General features: G+C 40.5%; 1 protein-coding gene across 2 annotated transcripts in view; it reads left to right on the forward strand.

The window, feature by feature from the left end:
• Positions 1–22,174, forward strand: part of HTR2C (5-hydroxytryptamine receptor 2C) — a 219,405-nt gene that overhangs the window by 192,453 nt on the left and 4,778 nt on the right. Inside the window, exon 4 of one of the 2 annotated variants that reach the window (XM_065846957.2) lies at positions 10,998–11,198. The exons of the other annotated variant lie outside the window; for it this stretch is intronic. Coding sequence (XP_065703029.1) covers positions 10,998–11,198 — 201 coding nt within the window. The remainder of the gene's footprint in view (positions 1–10,997; positions 11,199–22,174) is intronic. 2 annotated transcript variants of the gene reach the window in all.

The raw sequence follows: 22,174 nt of genomic DNA on the forward strand, positions 1-22,174 counted from the left end.
TTTTATGGGCAAGGCAGGATGGTCAATAAAGTTATGTTGATTTTCTGTTATTTTTTGGGTGGTTCGATTTCCATTCCTGTTGACACATTGGCAGCAGGCTCTCTTCTCCAGCTGTGCTAGATTTATCGGGACAGACCAGTTGTTACTCTGGCCAATCTGTTTCCACCTTCTGATGTATAACTTTTTTTGCAATGTGTTTATTTTAAGTAAATCTGGATGTTTTGCTTTTTTTTAATGAAAATCTATTTCCATCCTCAATCAGAGGCAGCAGCTGTAGAAAAAGATCTTGGTGTTGTTGAGATATGGAAATTATATCATGGGCTTTTACCATACCAGTTTGGTACCCACTGGGATGAAGAAGACTGTAAATGCGTGTCTGACACCTATGAATATCGATGGCTGGTTTTAGGAGACAGCGGAGCTCTGTCCTTATGTCTGCATATTTGTTCTGAATGATAACTCCTTCTTACTCCAATACTTAGATCTTGAATTTGTTGGGAAAAATTTTACATTTGCTAGTTGAGCTTTTCTTGACTCCTTCTGATCAGCTGATCTGAAATGCATGGAAAAATATTGCATTTTAACACAGTAGAAGCCAAAAGTTTTGAGTCTACTGTTAAAAATCTAGCCAGTTGTCTCCACCCAAGATGCACCACAGCAGAACAAGGTTATTTGTTATAACATGGAGAGTTGATGTTGACAAGCATGAACATGGGAAAAACAACTTCCAGGATGAAGTCTTTCACACATACCCTTTACGCCTTATTTTATGTACTTTCCTTAATGATTTTTTCAAGCTTTTTCTAGTCCATATTGGGATAAGTAATTCTTGTATCTTGGGAGTAACTAGTTCTACTATGCCACCTACATTATCCATTTACATTTGTTAAATCTACAGCAACAATTATTTTATTACGTTTTGCTATATGATGATGTTAACATGTTGTTTTATTATCATCGTCATCTCTAGTTTTGATTTGTAATCAAGTGCAAGATTATACTGCCATGATAGTATAACCATGGTAATAAAGTGATGTTGCACTTGTTTACAAAGCAAAAACAAGTCTATAAAAACCCCCAGTGGTATAACTTAACTAAATACAATTTCTTTAGTTTCTTTTTCCACTTCATGAGACCACTAGAATTTTCTGGCTTATAGGGTTCTTTGTAATATATCAGCACATGCAAACTTCATTTATCTCCATTAAGTTAAACTTCTACTTCATGTTAATGGAAGTTAAAACGGGCCTACAATTTCTGCAAAACTCAACAATGAAGGAGTACAACCGTGCCTGGATGGTGGTCATATGGTAAGTTTCACTTTGCTGTCTGGAATATGTTCTACATGCCATGACATTATTGTGAGAAATGGGATCATCACGTCCTGCATTGCTGTTTTCAACACAGGCTTCTCATGATTCAAAACTGCAAACCTGCATCACTTGTCAGTGAGTTATGAAGTCAGGCAAGATTGATGTTGCCGCCTCTTTGTTTTCTTCTTGGCCGAGGGATGTCACATGAATTCCAGGATGTGAGAATGAAAGTAGATCTGTAGGCATAATCTAAAGCATTTCTAATTCCATTCCAGTCCTGTTTCAAGGAAGGACATTGATTCTTTTTAATTGGGGCAGGTTGCATGTGCACAGGTTACTTTGCTGAGTTTGCTCATGGTGGCCATTGAACTCTTAGGAAACGATGGTCGCTCACGGATTTGACCTATTCACAGATTTTCTTGGGATTACTGCATATGTAATAGTGTTCATTAGCAAAGTATTTCCTTGAGAAAGCCACTGAAGGTGCTGTTGTATCACTTTTCAGACTCCCACAGTGAAAGTTTCTAATGTGACCCATTCCAGCCTGACGCCTCTCCTATAATGAAAGATTTCTCTGCTGTTGGTCAGAAGCTTTGGTACGGTGGCAGAAGCTTTGGTACGGTGGCAGAAATGCTTTGCAAGTGAGGGGTTTTCATCTAAGTTATTCAGTGTCAGGAGTACAGTAGATGGCACTCAAGGATACAGAGCAGAATTTCTAGGCATCTTAGTGATCCCCAAATAATTGTTTTTTTACAGTGGCTTCTGTGGAGCACTCTCACACTGGCATTTCTACCTCTACTATCACATAAAACAGAGATGCCCATTGTCTTGCAGGAAACTAAAAGGGGAATACATTTTTGAAGTTCTTTGTCCTGAGAAATATCAGAAACATAAATAAACATCTGTGAGTGAGACCAAAATATGGCTTATTTCCCTTGATTGAAGTGATTTCTTGCCATTACGAGTCTCACCGACTGCTTGTACTGCCTTTTAACCTCATCAGACAAGCAAACTGTGACTCATGCTGGCATGAAGTTCAGCCAGACAATTAACCCACTGTCCCTAATAGCTTTCCTGCTGTTGAGAAAGGTGCACTGTACAATAGCAAGGAAGACTGAGCCACTGAACTACTTTGATATCCCTAGATTTATAAAAGCATTTAAGAGTGGGTTGCACTTTCCATTGACATTAGACCAGTTCAAGTGTAGCACTGCACCGAAGAAGGGCCAAAAAAATGCTTATATCCTGGTCACATCCAGTAGCTTGCGAGCAAGTGGGAGGCAAAAACACTCCTGCTTTTCAAGCTGCAGATCTTGCTTTGGCCTCACATTCCACTTTATAACCTGAGACGCCATTCTTTACTTCCACATAGAGGGGAAAAAAATATTGACTGGGCATGCAAGGTATACCAGGCTCACAAAACTCCTGAAAACATCTACATTTGTACTCTCCAAGTTAATGTTAGTGATTTGCAGAAGTTGGTTTAGGGTATGTCAGTTGTTATTAAATTGGCCTTCTTCCTGGAATATGTAGTAAAAGCATTGGCTAGTTGAAGGTCACAGACATGTGCACTCAGAATATGGAAACTTTTATATCCAATGAAGGAAAGCCTTATTTATATGTCTCTTTCAAAAATCAGACATTTTATCAGAATTTGGAGGCCAGGTTTTTCAACTGCATTGCCAGGAGGGAGCCTGAGCTGAGAACTAAGATTAATCCCAGGTGGGCTCCCAGGCAGCTGTCAGGATGGCACAGACATCTGAACTGCCGGTGAGTTATGCTGAAATCAAGCCAAGGACCTAAAAAATCCCTCTCTGTATGGTTTTGTGTCCTCTCACTAGCCTCAGAGCCAGTCCTAAAGCAGAGCCATAGTCTAAATTTTATTCCATATTAGAAACTCTGGGTTCAAGCAGATGGCTTCTTTGTTCCAACCAAGGTAACTGCTCAGCAGCCAGCTGTAATCTGAATAATTCCACATAATTTTCAATTTTGAACTTTAGTTTTCTCAAATGATATGTATGTTTTGGCAGCTATTTCTTGTGATAATGGATCTTTTTCAATTTCATCAGAAATGGGAAAAACCACCTGTTATTGTCACATGTTTGTGCAATTTGTTATGAAACAGTTTTTTGGAAAATATTTATGGTTTTACATTTAGAAGGTATTCATTTGGGGTCTGTGTTTGCTTGTGAGCTTATTTGCCAGTGTGGTGTTGGTTCAACTATTGTTTTATTAGATGTTTAAATAATGGGTGAAGGCCAATCCATAACCTGCATGAAGGAAATTAAAGGGGAAGCCACTGTCCTGCTATCGTGCTGACATACAGAACATCAGTAGAAAGAAAAAGTTTACTGGTGTGAATTTTTATTAGATTGTTGTTTCATTTAGATAAAGTATTATGAAGAACTTATATTACAGAATTGTGTGAAGAGATCATATCTCTGTTGGAGTTAAAATGCTGTAAGCATTCCTTTATATGAAATTGGTGATACAATTCAATTAATTGTATCGTTGCCCCGTTAACTGTCTATAACATCAATGTAAAAATTCCAGATGCAGCTACAGATGCTTGAACTGCGAGCAAACTACATTATTTTCCTCTGACTTCAAACATAGTTTTAGTCTCTGCCAATAAATGAGAAGATGAATGTAATATATGAATTCATGGAATGACAGACTGCACCAGAATAGTTTGATATTTCCCTAAGAGAAGAGATGCTGCCTTAGCAAACATTTTATTAGCAGGGTTATTTTAAGTGTAGTATGTGATAAAGCTGGCTCCTTGCATTTAAAGTATTACTTAAATGATATACAAGCAACCTTTCCCTAGATCAGATAGTTACATCCATTCTGGCTTTAAATTGGTTTCTTTCTTAAAAGTCCTGTCAAGACTGCAAGTCATTGCCATACTAGATAGAAAGCAAAACCTAGTACAATTGTTTAAAATTCTCAAAACAGCATAGTGGGCACAATTGTTTAATTTGCAATAAAAGACAGTCACATCAATTAATCTCTATAACTTGTGAAGAGAGAACCAAAAGACCCTTGGAGGCCCACCCAGCTCTGCCAGGGTTTCCCTCAGTGCTGAGGGATTTCTGATGGAAACACCACACTGTCCTGTGCCCATTGCATGTTGCTTCCTGCCCCAGGGCCACCTGTGCCATGCTGACAGCTCCACAAGGTGAAAAACAAATAGCTGAGAGGAAATCCAAAGCTCAGGATCAGTGGCATGACCCAGTTTGGATGCGACTGATGGCACAGACTCAAGTAAATCCTTTGTGTGGTGATGCAATGTGGCAAAATAGCATCTTCTAGGTTTGAGTGAAGTGCGGGTTGCCAGCAGTGATGTCACCAACACTGTATCTAGACCCAGTGTCACCCTCCTTGTCTTACTTGGTGGTCTCTTCCACCCTCTTAGCCATCATATCACCTGAGAGACCGTTCTCTGCTGAACATCTCTTGGTACCCTCAAGACTTTTTGGTCTTGCAGCATTCAAGAATACAGTTCCTCTCATAAAAAGCATCTTCATTCATTGTGTGTAGCTTATGTTCCAGTGCTTGACTGTGTTAGAATATGCGCTATTTAAGGGATCCAGACAGCTTTAGGATAGTCTTTTTTTCCCCTAGAAAAATGCAGGCTAGAAACTTAAAGGTAAACTAAATTTCTCATGTAACCCAGTGCCCGGGAGTTCAATATGTCAGAAAAACATTAAATTCCACTCTGATGATAAATCAGCAGCATTGGCAGTGCTGCCCTTGAGAGCAGTTGTTCCTCTAGCCAGGAAGCTTGACTGCACGCTCGTAATCTCTTCTGTGGATGTGCTGGTAATCACTGAGGATTGTGGAGGGTCAAGCAAGGTGTTCTGTACTTCTCAGGCATGATGGATATTCTCAATGCTCTTGGTCGTGTGACTCTCAGGGTGATACGGATATCTTAGAGTAATTTGTCTATGTAAATCTGAAGGAAATAAATTAGCAGAAAAGAAAAAAGATACATAGCTTTACACCTACTGGAGTGGCATTTCAGGCTGAGAAATTCTTTACTTCCTAGATAAGAGAGAAGAAAATAATTTTAATTCTTTCATTCCCTTGGGAATAATGCAATGAAGTAATGTTAAAATTGTGTGTAATTGCTTTCTATTTTTGTGAAGCCTGTGGCAGCTATGAAACTTTAAAGGGAACATGGGAAAGCTGGTTAGTATAAAATGCTTCAGCTGCAATACCTTAATGGTGCAACGGGGGCAAAAAGACTTTTAGAAGTGGGCAAGCTAAGCTTTTTTCCACAGCCCGCAACAGTTGATTTCTGTGGAATGCGTGAAATAAACTTCAAAAGCTGCAAAATCTATCAGAAAATGACAGGTTTTGGGTACGTCTTCTGGGTGGTTGTTTACTATTGTTTGTGCACTGCTCTGAGTTACATCAAGGAAACCTGAGTGAACATTGTTATTGAGTATTGTACTCTTCTCATTTTGGAAGGCTCTATCCTCATTTCTCAGGGAATTAGGTGAGACAACTCTTGGATTTTTGTTATCGAATTTTCCAAGAGTCAGAGCACTACACAGAGATCAGCGTATGGGCTGGAACAGCTCTATGGCAGCTGGCGGAGGATCAGGAGGTGCCTTGACATGTGCTGTGTTGCCATGTTAACTGCTGGGAAATTGTGCTTTGTAGTGGGATTAAGATTTATTCAAACATAATGATTTCCTACTATTTTTAGTTCAATTCATCTAAGACCTACTAGTAATTAAAACATAATGTAAATACAGTAAATATCAGAACACAAAAAGGAGGAATATTACATGTGTTTAAGTTTTTGGTCAAGCAAATGAACAATGTTAAAGGAGACTATATTTGAACAGATAAACTTCTCTAGTTCTTACTCTGCATCTCTTAGCTCTGTGGCTTTCTATATATATGCATATGTACATATATACATATATATAGTACATACGTGTGTGTATATATATATACACATATATATATATATAATGTCATCATGAGCCTAAAAGATAAAATATACCCTTATTCTTTTTTTGTGGTTTTGAAGGGTGTTTTTTATGCTTTTCTCTATCATGATAGCTATAAAGCACTGGCTAAACACAACAAATGTGTTCTGTAGCCTTTTACAAATTCCTGTTCATGGTTGGGGAAGAAATCGTTGCTGAAGCTTACTGTGAGTTTGCTGTGAAGAATTTCTGAAGTTACAGGGATAAATTTTACATAACTCCTCACTTTATTGTGGTGTAAGCGGGTATTTTGTCGCTATTATTCTAGATTTGTCCCAAGTGTTACACTGCATTGCATATTTCCAAGAGGTATTCTCAGGCAAATTGCCTATAGAAGTAGTAAATATGTACAAGCAATACTCACGTATTAAAATTTAAATATAGTAAACCAGTCCATTTGTGGGGGGGGGGGGGCGTTTGTCTGTGTGTGTGCATGCAACTTCTGTCTACACCAGCTTAGCGCAAAAAGCTGGGTAAAGCTTGTGAGATTTTGTTTGAGGCTTTGGGGAGAAGGAAGGGGTTCCACAATTTCTTTTCAGCCAGAGGTCCTAACACTTGGTTTTTTTTCAGTTAAGCCGTTCTCATGCTATCTGGAATGATTCTGTTTTACCATTCAACATAACTAATTTTTCTTCCATTTGCTTTATTTTGGATTATTCAGTCACCTCCTGCTGCAGATGCTGGTAATTTTTACCCTCACGCGGTGAAGAGCACAATGACCATAATAAGTGTTATACAACACTTCTTACCTATATGCGTAAATATTCTAACAGAAGTGATTAAATTTCATTGTTGCCATATTTTTGATTGAAAGAACAAAAAAAATAAGGGAATTCTCATCTGACAGCAAATTAACTACACACAGAGAAGGTCTGTGACTTTGCCAAAATGCTTTTGAGTTTCTGTATTTTGCTACCAATAGTTTGTGCCCATCTCAGCTGTTTGGTGACACACAGGAACTGTGGTTTGCTTTTCCATCCCAGTGCAGGAGATGAAATCCCACTTAGGAACCTTGACTCCTAGTTAAATATGAGTGTTTGACCCACATTTTCCATGAAGACTGGCAACATCTTATACCGCATGAGATGGTATTCAGCATTGGAAGTTGAAGTTGTATACACAGGCATTTTGCAGAAGTTTCCTTCCAGGATTTCATACCCAGTGTTTTTTATCCTGATCAGAACTAGAAGCTAACACTAGTCTAAATGTAATATCTTTACAACAATCCTCTATATGCTTTTCTCTATTAATTTGTCCAGTGTAAACTTCTGGTATCCATAAAAAGTCTGGACATAAAAAAATCTTCAGTTTGATTACATGCTGGATAAAGAAATATTGCCTTTTGTTCACACCTATTGGAGTTATCTAATTCACTTCAGCACTCTCCTACCAGCTAGTGCATTAAATATATGACTGATTTTAAGGCCACAGTTTAATTCGAGGTACAAAAATCAGAACTTCTTACAAAGAAATTGGTTCTTGCTTACCCCGGTGTTTAGAATTGTTTCATTCTTTCTGGAGCCAAATTTGAACTGAGATGCATGCTTTCCATTGGAAATGTGATACTGAAGCCTAGAAATCCTGGGGTCCAATAATTCATTTTACTCAGTCATCTGCACTTCTAAATATCTGGTAATTGCTATACGTGGTATATGAAATGAGAGAAAATAGAACAAATTAGAAAAACTTTACCTTTTGTAGATGTATTTTTGATGGTAAGATTATTTTAAAGGTATAACATAGCTAGCAGAACTGTTTTTTCAATCCTTGTTTGCATCTTGGCATAGTCATAGGGCATGTTTCTTGTGTTTTGTACATTTATTCAAAACAGAATTAGAACATTTTTTTTTCTTTTTGTGCAAATTACTGTGTTTATAGGCTGTGTAGGTGTTTTTCAAATGCAAACACCATGCCTACTTAAAAGTAATTGCATTTTGACATAGGATATGTATTATGCCCTTCTTATCAAGGTATAGTCATACAGTACAAGCTGCCGTGCTATAGATTTCCAGAGAGACATTTTATTATTGCAGATCATTTTAGGAAACTTCCTGAGAAAGTAAAATGTCTCCTCATATAACTGCCTTTTCAGCTAGAAGCATAACGGAGTGCCTTGGGACAGCAAAGACTAAAAGGGTTAGCCATTGGAGGGCTCTCATATTGCCTTTACCTTTAAAGACATCCTGACAGGTTGCATGGGCAGTAGTTCTGGGCAACATTACTATATCTGTTGGTGGTTGTGGTTCCTGCAGTGCCAGGGGTGACACCTGCTAATCTCACACTATGGGTATGAACGTTACTGTCAGTTTTGCTTCTGCTGGTGCTTTGGTTGTAATGCTGTTGCGTAGCTCTCATCAATAGCAGAAGATGTTCCAGGGGGAATCAGTTATGCGAAGTCTTTGCATAGCTCAAAAGAAGTAGGAGAGGCTGTTCATCACTCAATAATGCTGAAAAGGTGGTTGCTGTACAAACCTCTTCCTGGTCTAGCAAATGTCAAGAATCAGATTGTACCCCCTGTAGTGCCACAGATCAGATTGAAGATGCTCCCACACACAGGGAGCCTGGAGGCCTCATGTCCCTTTCTGGAGACACCGGAAACTTCCCGACCATCTGCCTGAAGGGAGCGAGCAGCCATCACCACCATCATCACTGTCCCTCTGCGTAGAGGATGCTGCACAGTCACGATCCCCCCGCACATATTCACAGGAACCGCTTCATCCATCAGGGTACACTCTGGTGTTTTTCTCCAAGTCTCACAGCTCATTTCAGCCTGTATCAGAAAGCTGGCTCTAGCAACTCGTAGGGAGAAGCAGTGAGGAATCAAGCATGACTGAAGGTGTTTTAGCTTGAGCTGGCAGCAAAAGCCTGGGGCTGTACAGGGAGCACCGGTACCATGTGAAGGAGATCAGACTTGTTCTTCCCTCAGCATTCACTGAAGCATCGTTAAAGAGCAGGTAAATCAGAGGTGTGCTTAGATGGAGCTCTGAGCTCACCTGAAGGCTGATGGCAATGGATGTCCTAAGCTGTTGCAAAGTGTGAAAGAGGGCAAGGAGGCTCAGAATTTGATCATACTTTCATAAAGGGCCTGAGTCAGAATTTAACCGTGTTCAATTCATTTGTACAGCAGAGGTGCCTTTTAAAGATGCTCCAGCCATGAAGCGCTTTACTTGATTGCCTTTGATAGGACAATTAAATGCTTTCTGCTTTGGGTTTCGCTCTGCTTACAGTTCAGCTAGTAGGGGTGGTGCAAACTTGCTGAAATAAATAGTCTATCTCACCAGAGCTGAGGTCTTCTTGTGTGGGTTTTGTGAGTTACTCAACACTTCCTCTGTGGCTTTCCTGCTGGTAAAATGAGCTACTGTGTCCATCTCATTCTGCCGTGCTCTTTGTGAAGGGTTCCTGGGCTTCACTGGGACAATTCATAATAATTTGCTCTGATTCAGTTCATTTCAGGTGTCTGTATGTAAGATATCCTGGGTCTCTCTTGCATGGGTAATTTGTTTCAAAATATGCTTTCTGAGACTAACATTTCTCTCTTTCCGTTCAAGATCAGTAGGATTTAGCTGCATCGTTCTTAATATAACGTTGATTCTGCGGAGTGATGTTTCTGATCCTTAGGGCAAACCTCAAGACTGTTTTAGACACCCCTGTTCTGAATGAAGACACAAGAATCTCATTATTCAACTGTTATGAAGTCTCTCATGTCTTCAGCAGCTATAGATACTGTTGACTTGTTTTCGTGAGTGTGTTAGAAGCCCAGAGTTTGGCAGGACTTGTTATTGATCTCCCACAATCCATTCTGGGCATTAACATGGCAGTATCATTCACAAATCAATTTCCTCTGAGCTTTAATTTAAATACAAGTGCCCCTTGAGGATCTTCCTGAATCACTTTAGCCCTCAGGCTGTACTTCAGCACTGAGCAAACTTATTAATAAATGCAGGCACCCAAATTAGCTGCATGCCTGCCGCTGTCAGATGTAGCTATCTAATCTGTTCAGCTTGCTGGCATATTTGTTTCTGTAAAGAATAGTACTCAGCTCTGTCTGCCTTCAAAAGAGTTTTCAAATTTCAGCCACTCAATCCCAGCTGCTCTGTAAAGAGGCAAGTATTCCTCTGTTATTAAGCCATGCTGCCTGGGGAGAATATTTAAGGTGAAGTAGTGTCATTTAGCTAGTTGTTAACCTGTGTAGAAAAACTGTCTGCTATGTTTCTCCTAAGCAGAGACAAAATGAGATACATCGAGACAGCTTTAGAAAGGATCTGAGTGAAGTTAATGCAACATAGCACTATGCAATCCATGAAAAGAATGTGATCAGACAATTATAAATTAATTTAATATTTGATTTTGTAAAGATATGGTGGAAAAGTTAAGAAAGAGGAACAGAGCTAGAATGGTCACTTGGAAGAATTGTTAAATAAATGTTCCTTTCCCTTTAGTTACTGGTCATGGAAAACAGATGTGTGGGAGCTGGCTACAGGTTTATGGAGTGTCTGGAGCTAGAGACTGCCCAGGGAGAGGCCCTGCGAGAGGTTTCTGTGTCCACTCCTCATTCACGTACCCCTCCCTGGTATCACAGAGTTAAAATATCCCAACAGTTTCTCAGAAATGGTGGCCTAGCTTCCCAAATTATTTCCTTTTCTTTTTTCCTTTCATTTCTTTTCTCTCTATGTTTCAGATTATGCTTGGCCTTTGCCTAAACAGTTGTGCCCTATATGGATTTCCCTAGATGTGCTCTTTTCAACTGCATCTATTATGCATCTCTGTGCCATCTCTCTTGATCGGTATGTAGCAATACGCAATCCCATTGAGCACAGTCGCTTCAATTCCCGCACCAAGGCTATTATGAAAATTGCTGCAGTTTGGACCATATCCATAGGTAAGCAATGCGGCTCACGATCTTAACTGTGTCTTAATGAATAATAGTGTTACTCCAATTTTCATTTAGGATTTTTAAGAGGATACTCAAATTAATTTACCTGGCCTGCATGCCTGAAGATAATAAATGATTACTGGGAAACAGAAGTTTTTCATTGCGGTTGGTCACTGACCAAAATAAGTAGTCATTTTTCAGAATACCACCACTTCCAATGCTGAAGCATTGCTGCTATGTACATATCAATATGCCAATAATGACATTAACACAGACAAATGGTACTATAAAACTGCAGTGTAAACAAAGAGGAAAAGAGGATTAGCAAAGACTCTGGAAGGAAAACCCAGACAGTATAAATGACATGTCTACGCTGCAGTTGCTGCAGTTAAACTCACTCAAATTCTGGTAGCGGCTGAAGTGAAGCAACGCAGAATTGCAAGCAGGTGAACAGTGAGGTATTTATTGCTCCTGCATGGGCTTTATAACCTGTATTATATTCTGCCACAGCTGGATTGCTGCTAGTACTGAGCTAGCAAGTTTGAAGTCATAGTAAATGAGTAGACATAAAAGAAGACATTTTTGTATCATTTTGATAAAAAGCGATAAATAAAGCAGCAGTGAAATAAGGAAGAAAAAGAACTATGATAGCAAGATGATTGTAATATCACGAATTACATGAAGAAAAATATTTTGGGGGGAATACTTTCAATGTGTTTTATAAAAGAAACACTTGGAGCAGGGTCAGAAGAATTGTATGACCGCTTTCCTCTGCTGTATTGCCTTTTTTGTTTGAATAAGATGCAGTCTTACAAAGGTTTAACATTTAGCTTTTCTTCTCTAAAGCGGTTGTCATTGTCAGTGCTTGTACATGTTTCAAGTGCCTGAACTTCTCTTGGGTTTTGTCTGCTTTAGAAGTGGAATATGAAACTGGATGTCTGGGTGCTGTGGGGACCACTTTTGACAAAGCTTGCCATGGAAAAAGGCTATGGAGAAAAGCAAGAAAATAGCAGAAATATACTTCCTTTCCTCATGAATGTTACAAGAATATCTGTTAGAAAAAGAATTTCATGTGCCACAGGTCTGCTATGGGTCTTATAGGTAATACAATCCAGAGCAAAATTGGATTTGGTTTAATCAATTGATTTAAAATTCTTTTTTTAAATTATTTAAACTCCCTGTGCTGCCTGTTTGGTGTAGGAAAGACAGCTGCTGAATTCTGTGCATGAACAATCACATGTGAACAACTTCATAAGAAGGATCCTCAAGCTTGATTTGCACAGGCGGTTCAGAGACAGCACAGAATCTGTGCCCTGGGTTGCGCTGTAACATAGAGGGAGCAGCTGGTATCCCCCCGCCCCGAGCAGAGCCATTTAAATCTGCCAGCAGCATTAAGTAGCACATTGCAAAATCCAGGCAGTAAGACTGTTCTGCTTCCGTCTCTGGACGTAATTTGCAGATTTTTTGCCTATACTGCCTTACGTGTTGCAGACATGGCCTTAAAAATTTTGGCCAGTGCTGAATGTGGCCGCCTGCACGAGTACTCTGAGGGCTGAGTTGTGGTTTGGACTAAGAGTCTAGGGAATAAAGTAAGGCAGTGAGTGCATGCATGGTTTGCTGAGTAAACAGACTAGTAAGCAAATCTGAGGCCTGACCAAACAGATGTAAAGACAGACATAGACCTACTTCTTCCTGTAGTTACTGGGTGGGTAATAGGCTCAGGACAATGGAAAATATGAACATTATGGGCTGTACTGTCCCCCAAGGACAAAATTACCTGAGCCAGGATAGGCAAGGTGACTTTGTGCTGCTGTAGAGTGCAAACATCTCACCCCGTCCAGCTTTCTCGGGTGATGTTTGACAAGTCTGCATTTATAATAGGATGTGAAACAGGTGAAACAATGCACACTGAAAGAAGTAGCTTGTAAAGCAGATGGAGTGGCACTTTTCTTTTGCAGGTATGTGGTTTGTCAGCCCTCAATTAACCAATGGGTGCTGCATTTATTCCCCAGTACCCAAACTCTTCAGGAAGAAGCTGTGAGCAGTCCCTCAGCGGGATATCTACAGTGCACAGCAGTCTGGGGGATGGCCCTGGGCAGCACTTCCCTCCCTGGTCTGGGAAGGGAGATGCATTACACCTGTACCTCTGTGCCCTCCTCTGCTGAGGGTGTGCAGTGTGTCTGGGCTTTGCCTATGTTGTGTTCATTCTCTTTGATGCAGATACAGCTGGCCCAGCGTGGGTGTTTGTTTACATCCCTTTTTTTGAGGATACAGGCAGAACTGATAGTCCCCAGACACCCTCTTCAGGGCACTGGAATGCTATTGGATTTCTGCCCCTCCTGATGCATGTGATAGGGCTTACCCATTTACTTGAACTTTCTCCAGAAGGTTGATTATATGGAGAAAAAAAAAGTACTCTTAGTGTGTTCCTAGTTTATTTTAGCATAACTATTTTTACTTCATAAATTAGTCTAGCAATGTGACAGATACAGGAATAAAATGAACATGGAATGAAAGAGTTCACCCAAAGTATGTTGTTGCTGCCTTCTGGCTCTTACCTGCTTTTCACTTGGAAGGCCCAATGAAATCCCATGCAATTTTCAGGAGGATGAAGCAGGTTAAGTGAATTCACCCTCCCTTCAGTATTAAGTATCACAAATGAATTTGTGCATTTCTGTACATGATAAAGTATCCATTTCAAAGCAGCATTTAAATGCAGGTTGCTCGGTTTGCATTTCCTAAATCCCGCTTCAGTTGGACTGAAACAACTTTTAAATGCATCCCATGTAAAGAACCCTGATTCAGTTCCTGAATCAGAATTTAAAAGTGGAAGTAAAAAGCATGTAATTTATCTTAATTTAGTAGCTTTTGCATTCCATTTTCCTGAAATGTTAATGCTGACAGCAAAATATATAATAGAGGTTCTTTGCTCACTGAGCTATGAATTTGGCAGATTGGAGAAGCCTAAACCTATGATTAGGTTTTTAAGCAGGGGAACATAACAGGGCCTTCCTGTCTGTTGATAATTGCTTTATGAATGGGTCTTTTCCAAAGCCCTCTTTGTTCCAGATTAAAGAATATCACAGCCGGTTGTCCCATGTTTTAGCAAATGTAACCTGAACAAGACTTTCTGTGTTCAGCTAGTGAAAAAGTGGGTGCTGTGAAGCGCTGGGATTATAAAAATGAGTTTTGTGATAGTTCACACTGTTCTGAGGCTGGAAATAGAAATGTGGGCAACAGAAATAGCCACACAATTGAAAATGAAAATAAATTATAGACATGAGCTTGCTGACAGAATCTTGATGTCATTTCAAGGCTTCAGATTTTGCACAGTTGCAAGTGCAAAGTTTTTCACCAGTAACGTGTGGACTTAACCATCCCACCAGACTCCCTGTATCCTGCTCTGAGGAAAGAGGACTTGGGCCACCCTGACCCCGAGAGGAGATCCCCACACAGCTCTCAGCAGGGTGATGGGCAGCTAGTCAAACTCTAAATGCCCACCGTGTAATATAGGGGAAAGCATAAACCAGATAAATTAATATAAAATAAATATCACTTTGGAAATGTGAAGGAAAGGACTTTGAGGATGTGGAAGGGTGTACACACATTGCTTCTGATATGAAAAGAAGTAAAATATTTTCATTCTTAAGCTTCTTGTGGGCCAGCTGTGTGCCTGCTAGCACAAAAGCAGTTTTCCTCTGCTTCCCAGAAAGTTCAAGGTCTGGCTATTTACAGACAGTACCAAAATTACACATGCTACCAGTTTCCCAACTCACAGTTTTACATCCTTAGTAACAGTGTAAATTCAATTTACTTGATGAATAATGAAGATAATGTCATCCTTTAAATTGTGCTCTTTGTATCAGCACCATAAGCAGACCCCATGTGTCTTGTTTCTGTTTGAAAGCAGAATAAGTAACAAAAAAGGGAAATGCACTGTCATGTTAATAACATGATATGTGGTTGGACCTTTTTCTTTTCATTCTCTCTCTGACTCACTAATGATAATTTTGATTTCAGGTAGATATTTGGGGTTTATATACATAATAAACCATTCAACTTTAAAAAGGAATTTTACATCCCCATTTAAACTTTCATACTACTTCATTGTCTTATTGAGGAGGTGTATTTGTAGAAGTATGAAAGACATGTGCTACAAGGATCAGCAAATGCTTATCTGGGATTAAGTGATCTTAATTCTAACAGCTTTTTGCTCCTGCCCTGGGTGTTCCTCTCTCACACAGACTGGGTAGCCCCATGCATGCAAGCTCTCCTAATGATGTCCTTACGGAGCCTCCAGGTACCAGTTAAGCCCTCCCCATCTCACTGGTGATAATCTCAGTGGGAAATGATACTCAGTTTGAGGAACATGCTTTGAGTGGCACCACTGACATTAAAAGGAATTGTAGTCTCCTTACAGGCTTAGAGCAGGTTGTGCTGGAGTAATTCACATTGACTTCCTTTGGGTCATGGGTTTAGAGCATGTTTAGGGTTTTGTTTGCATTTCTGCCCAAATGTGTGTCTCTGGGATCAGGGACTTTCTCAGCAAGGCATTTGTTTGTTCCCATGGTGTTGATGAGACACTCTTGCTCCTGAGCACCCTCTGTTCTGTGCTGGGCAGCAGCTGTTCCTGAGAGACCGTGTTTTGGGACAGGAGCGCATGCACATGAATTTCTTTGCAGGCTTCAGGCCCTGGTTAGCAAACAAACCTTTGGACACGTTTCATGGAAAAAAAAAAAATGGCAAAAACATTGCTAATGGAGAAGACAACAGATGGAAGGTAAAAATATGTTACCAGGATTTTGTTCAAACCTTTCCACCAAGCAAGCTGGTTCTGTTTGTAGCTCATCACTTGGAGATAAGGAAGCAGTATTAAGGCAACTATCGCTGGCAAGACAAAGGTTAGACAGGCACCCTTCACCTCCTGGAAAAGTGTGTGAATTCCTGACTACCAGCACTGCTGTAGTAGAAGGACAGTAATACTATTGCTGAGAAAAACAGTTGCATGTTAGTAAAGCCTGAGAGAATAGCATTAGTTTCTTTACAGATTTGGGAGAAAACTGTTTTAATATACTTTTGCCTTGTTGTGCTTGACATTATAAGTCTGACAGTGTATGTTTGACTGAAATTCTTCCTGCATGAGCAGGAGGGTCATAACTGATCATCTCTGTAGGTAGAAATGCTGCAGTGGTGGTGATCCTGGTAGTTTTTGTTAGCCTCAAATAAGCGTGGAGCTGGTGTTAGCATTGCAAGCCAGGGTACTGCTTGCTTCTGGTGGAGCAGTAGTGCATGTTTGTGCCCATAAAACTGTCTTCTGGTCATGGGTGAGACAGAACCCCTTGCTTTATGGACTAGAGCATGACACTAGGACTTTTTTCTGCCCCTGTTTCCCATTCATTTGAATTGACTACAATGTTATTTTCTCTAAAGACATTATTTTGCCTGAGTGATTGCACAATGATTCTCAAGAGGGGTGTTGGTCTCCATAGCACAACAGCAAGAGTAACCAGGGTGAGGAAGATCATAGCAGTTGATAACAAGTTAAGTTTGTATCAAGGGAACTAGCTCGGGATTTCAGCCTTTATTGGTTTGATTTTGTCATCAGACATCAGTGAAATGTTTTGCCTGGGGCAGCAGCAGACAGTGAGTGTGTGAAGTGTTTTGCACAGAAGATGGGTTGACCATCCCACCATATTCATTCCCAGGGGCAAGGGAGATGACAGTGTCTCCTGTTTGAGGTTACTGCGTCAGTTCAGGCATCATCTTTCAATTTCCTGGGGAAGCTGAGCCCTGGGAGCAGGTATGCTGTGAGCCCCATCACTCTTTGTTCAAATGCACCATTGGAAACACGTGGCTGAGCAAACCGAGAGAAGTAATTTAGCAAAATAGAAGGGCAAGTGTGAAAATACTTTATTTCTTCTGTCTTTTACTGGTGTTTTCTGGGCTTGGGTTATTCAGTGCTCTTGCAAGGTTTAAGTAAAGGTCAGCAGCTTGTTCAGGCACTGTCAGTAATTACATTCCTCTGTTTGCAGTTGTGCTTGTTGAGGGCAGTGAGATCCTTTAAAGTTCAGTCCCCTTTTATCTTTGACTTTAAATCAACACAAGGCTGGCACTGTTGTTTTATTAGAACAGTTAGATAAACCTAGACCTAATCTAGCCCTGAAGGTGCATTGTTACTGTAAGCACATGAAATGCACTGCAATTAGTCTGCTGACATGTGGGAAATATATGGAATTTTTGTGGTTTTGAACACTTTGGAAGCCCACATTCTTCAATTTTCCTCTGAAGAACTTTCCTTGCTGAAACCAGTGCCTTTTCTTTCACAAGTCAGGAGGCTACTGTCTATTGGGGTTTACTTCTTGCTGTCTCTTAGTTATTATGAGAGAAATGTGAAGACAATTTATGAGACACGTCTCTTAAGAAATCAAACAGTTTTGGTTTAGTTTTCCTTTTCTGAGAAGGTTAGGGTAGTCCGTTCCTGTTTCCTCTAACAGACTTCGATGCTAATGCAGAGTTACAGCAGCTGCTTACAGGTGAATGTCTTAAGATTTTAACCCACATTTATTTTGCATAACGATGCATGTGAGATTAAATATATCAATTTAAACATGCAGTGTTTAGCATGGACAGCAACGTTCTTGTTTTTTCTCGCTGTGTTTTTGTTGTTGTTTTGTTTGTTTGTTTGTTTAATTCTGTGTGAATGCCAGGGGGATGGTAGTGAGGTCCAAAGACCACCTGCATCAGCAGAACTCTTGCCATGGACCACAGCAGATTTTGAATCCAACTCTGACACCAGGAGAGGTGATCCCTGGAATTCCCAAGCTCCCGTACCTGTAGCAAAACATGACGCCCCTTCTGTTCAGCCCTGAGAATCCCAGACATGGAAAGACAGAGTATACCCATACATAGGCCTCTGTTTTCTTTAGTGAGGTTGTTGTCCCAGGAGGAAATCAAGCATCTCCTTATATAAGAATGTTGTGAGAAAGAATGGAAATTACTTCCTTCCTTAGTGGAAATAACCATCGAAGACTCCATCTTTCCAGTAATCTCCATCAGTCTCATGGGCTTTCACAGAAAAAAAACAAGATATTAAACACAAAAACATTATTGTTTTTTATTTAAGTCTAAACTCTGTGAAAGTCAATTTGGACTTATTAGCTGGCTTTTTCTCTGGAACAAGCTATTAAATGTTTTACAAAGCCACATTTGTGGTTGTTTGGGTTTTGTTTTATTAATTGAGAATCTGCGAAGAGCATCTGTTACTTTGTGTCCACAGCATCATCTCAGTCCCATTTGGTGAAGTGTTCTGCCGGCTTAAGAATATCTTTAAAGCTGACAAGAATCAGTTAGGACAACAACTATAATTGGATTTGTTATCTGGAGGATGTCTGTCTTGCTTCCCACTGCTCTGTCAGGCAGAAGCTAAAGGAGGACAGAAAAGAAAAAAAATCACATTTATCTTCTGCCTTGTGAACTGCTGTGGTGAAAAGGGGATGTTCTGCTCAAACTGCTGCCTGGCAGAAGGGTACACAGTGCTCCAGATGTTCAGTCTAGCAGGGACCTGGTTCATGGCTTGTTGGCTGGTTGTGGCAGGTTGTCTCTTCTTACTGGGGTGAAACCAGTTGCCCTAGGCACTGCTCAAACATCAAGCAAGGGGACAAAGTTTGCTTTGAAGAGCAAAGTATGATATACAATAAGCTTGCAAAGCTTTTACCTTGCAAATTTTTGGAACAATGCTGCCTCTCTTTGGGAATTCACTGTTGCCTTAGTTGGAAAGGGCTATTTGACACAACTGGAAAATGCCTTCAAGGCTGGAGACCCCAGCCCGCTATATCATCCTGATGTTTGTTAATGAAGAGTGTGTCAGCTTGGGCGCAAGGCAAAAGTTCATGAAACGCTCTGCACTGGAGCTGGGAGAATGGCACAGCAGTGGGGCTGGACAGCAGTAGCTTGGGAGCCTCTTGTCTGATATGGCACTCGGCTGCTTGTGCTGGTGTAGTGAGTCTGGGTTTCTCTGACCAACAGACCTTAGTTCTTAAATTACGAACAGTTACAACCACACTGTTAATACAGTGGGTTGCTTGAGTCAAGTGGAGTTACATGCCTTCTCTGTGCTTGTTCAAACAGCTGAACTCAAGTAAGGTAGGCATTCATGTTTACTCCTGTTCAGGCACCATGGGAATGCTTTGTGGTAAGCACAGCATGTACTGATTGGGACAAGCCTGTTGAAATCAGGGCCAGGGTGTGGGCTGTGTCTGCAAGCAGGTATTTGTGCACTTAGGATTATGGCAGTAGCAATTTTGCAGTAATACCCCATGAAGGAAGCCCGTCAGGGGTGCCTGAGGCCTTCCATACTTCCCTTCTCACTGCTGGGGTGGTGTAGAGTTGGTCACTGTTGCCCAAGTTGTGTAACAGACTTAGTTCCCTTTAGGACTGGATTGTGGGGTGGATCAGTGATCAATCTCATATTAAAGAATGAGTTGCAAAGGACAAGTGTGAGGTGGGAAAAAACATTTGAGATGATGGTGATGCTGCCCATTCAGCAATACCATATGCTAGCTGACAGCTGAATGAATATGTGCTGGCAGCTCCTCCAAGGGCATCTTTCTTCCTGCTGCTGTTAATAATGGGATTTTCCTGGACTGGAGGAAAAATCAAAGACCTGGTACTCACTCTCTTTTGTGTTTAATCAGTTTGAAATCACACTTGGTAACGAGAGAGGTGATGGACACTTTCCGTTACAGCAGCTACATCCTCATTCCCTGTCATCAGTGCTGAGGTATCTCATGCTCAGGCAAAGTTTTACACTGCCATCAGTGAACTTGATTTGTTTATTCATCATATCCCAGAACTAGGTTATTCTTCCCAAATGTACTTCATATGTGTGACCATGAAGATATCCCAAAATCTCTCATTTGTTTCCCTTGGTTAAAGCAGTAACAGTAAATTCAGTCATGACTACTTCATCAATGAACCTTTATTCATTTTGGAGTTTTATTTCAAAGAGTGTGTGTTATAGAGGGCTCTAAAGTATAAAATTATCCATGCAAATATAATCCCAGTGCATTGCCATTGATCTAATTCAGATTTCTTCTTTGTGTGAAGACTGGTCTGTCCACCTCACACAATTTCTCAAATGTCTATGGTCTGATGGAGCTCAGGCATTATAAAGATATCTTTAATGATGAAGAGTCACTGGCTTGCTGGGATGAAAGTTACTGCAGTGACAGGGCTTTGGCACAGGGAAGGTAACAGGGGTTAACATCTCAGAAAGGAGACAACTGCCTTGCCAGAGGTAAACTGACAGACAGCAGCATGTAGAGGGAAAGAAAACCAAATACTGAAACTATCACTTGGGGTAAGGAAACACGTACTATAATCACAGAAGGCATTTATAATCATTACTTTTCAGAAAAAATTCCTTCACTAGATTACTGGCAAATGGTAATTTTATGGTGATGGCAAGTTGCAGATGTATTCTGCAGAGTCCTGGAAAACACTTAGCTGAAATGGGAAAAATGGCCTAGTTAATCTCTTTAGTATGTTACTCTTCCTTTTTAGAAATCCAGAGTCCCACAGGATTAGTTCTAAGACCTGTGCTATTCACAGCAATCCCCAAAAAAGCAATCCAGACACAACAATGACCTCAGCATAGGTTATTTCTCAGGCAAAAGAGCTAAGGGAGGACACAGCCAGCCCCACAGATGTTTGTATGCGGAGTGAGTGCTCACAGACAGCCGGGTGGCCAGAGGGTAGAAAACGGAAGACACAAGACATTCTGCTGCTCTCTAACTGCTGAGATGTGCAGGGTTGTTTTTTTCTTTCTTTCTTTCTTTAAAAGAACAGAGAGGAATTTGCAAAGAAATGGAGAAAGATAATCAAAGGCATAAAATGAGTTTGGCACGAGAAGAAAGTAAATAGAATAGCATTCTTCAGTTCTAGAAGAGATATCAGACAGTAGGGATGATAGAGGTCTACAAAATAACTGAAAAGGTGACCAGAGAGTGATTATTCACTTTTTCTTACAGTAGAGGAACTCTGGGGAGTCAAAGGAAATTATCAGGCAGCAAATTCAAAATGAGAAAGAAATACTTTGTTCATGTGACAGGTTGTGGAACAGAATGCTGCTGAGTATTGTGGAGTTATAAGTGAGATAAAGAATTTATGGAAGATAGGTCTCTCAAAGGTTATTTTAGAAATGAGGCATGGATGCAACTTCTTGCTGTGGAATTTTCTAAACTATAATGCTGAAAACTACCCCATTTTGTACCCTGGTCCTAAACTGGTACCTGCCAAAGAAAAGAGACAGGACTAAATGAATCCATGATGGTCTAACTAGATCTGCCCCACCATGTATTTTCCATGTTCTCAGGTAGACATAGGTTGTGATATTCCAAAAAATGTTGTTGCTTTTGTTGTTTTTGGCTGTGTCGAGACAAAATTCTTTGGAAGGTTTTGGGTCTGTCCTGTGGTGGGACTGAGGTCCAGAGATCAAAGGACAAAGCTTGGATCTCAGTATGCATGAAGAATATTCAAGTGAGATCCAGTGATCTCACATGAGTCCTGTATTCCCTCTTCTGTCTGTCCCCACAGTAAATTGCTGATGACTTTCACATGGTATGATAGAGCAGCTATACAGATATATATTCCTTAGAGGAAAGCAGTGTTTGGGGACATTAAGTAAATGCATCTAAATTAGAGGTATTCAAAATGCTTTCATTCTTTCATTCCTCCACTCTGCGAGGGAGAAGCCAATAGCTAGCTGTGGGTGTGCGTTACCTTGTGCAGTCCTGGACAGTTGTGCTCCAGGCTTGAGATGCTAATTGCTCTGCCAGTGTGCCAAACAGCATGGACACACAGCCATCTGCAGAGACTCTCCATGCAGGGCTTCTGCTTCAGAAAGGTCTGATGTTCTGAAATCCCAGACATCCCACCCACCCTGTCCTGGGTGATGCCGAAGACGAAAAAGGATCCAAAATGTT

Source organism: Patagioenas fasciata, chromosome 11 (assembly GCF_037038585.1).
Source record: "Patagioenas fasciata isolate bPatFas1 chromosome 11, bPatFas1.hap1, whole genome shotgun sequence".
NCBI classification, from domain to species: Eukaryota; Metazoa; Chordata; class Aves; order Columbiformes; family Columbidae; genus Patagioenas; species Patagioenas fasciata.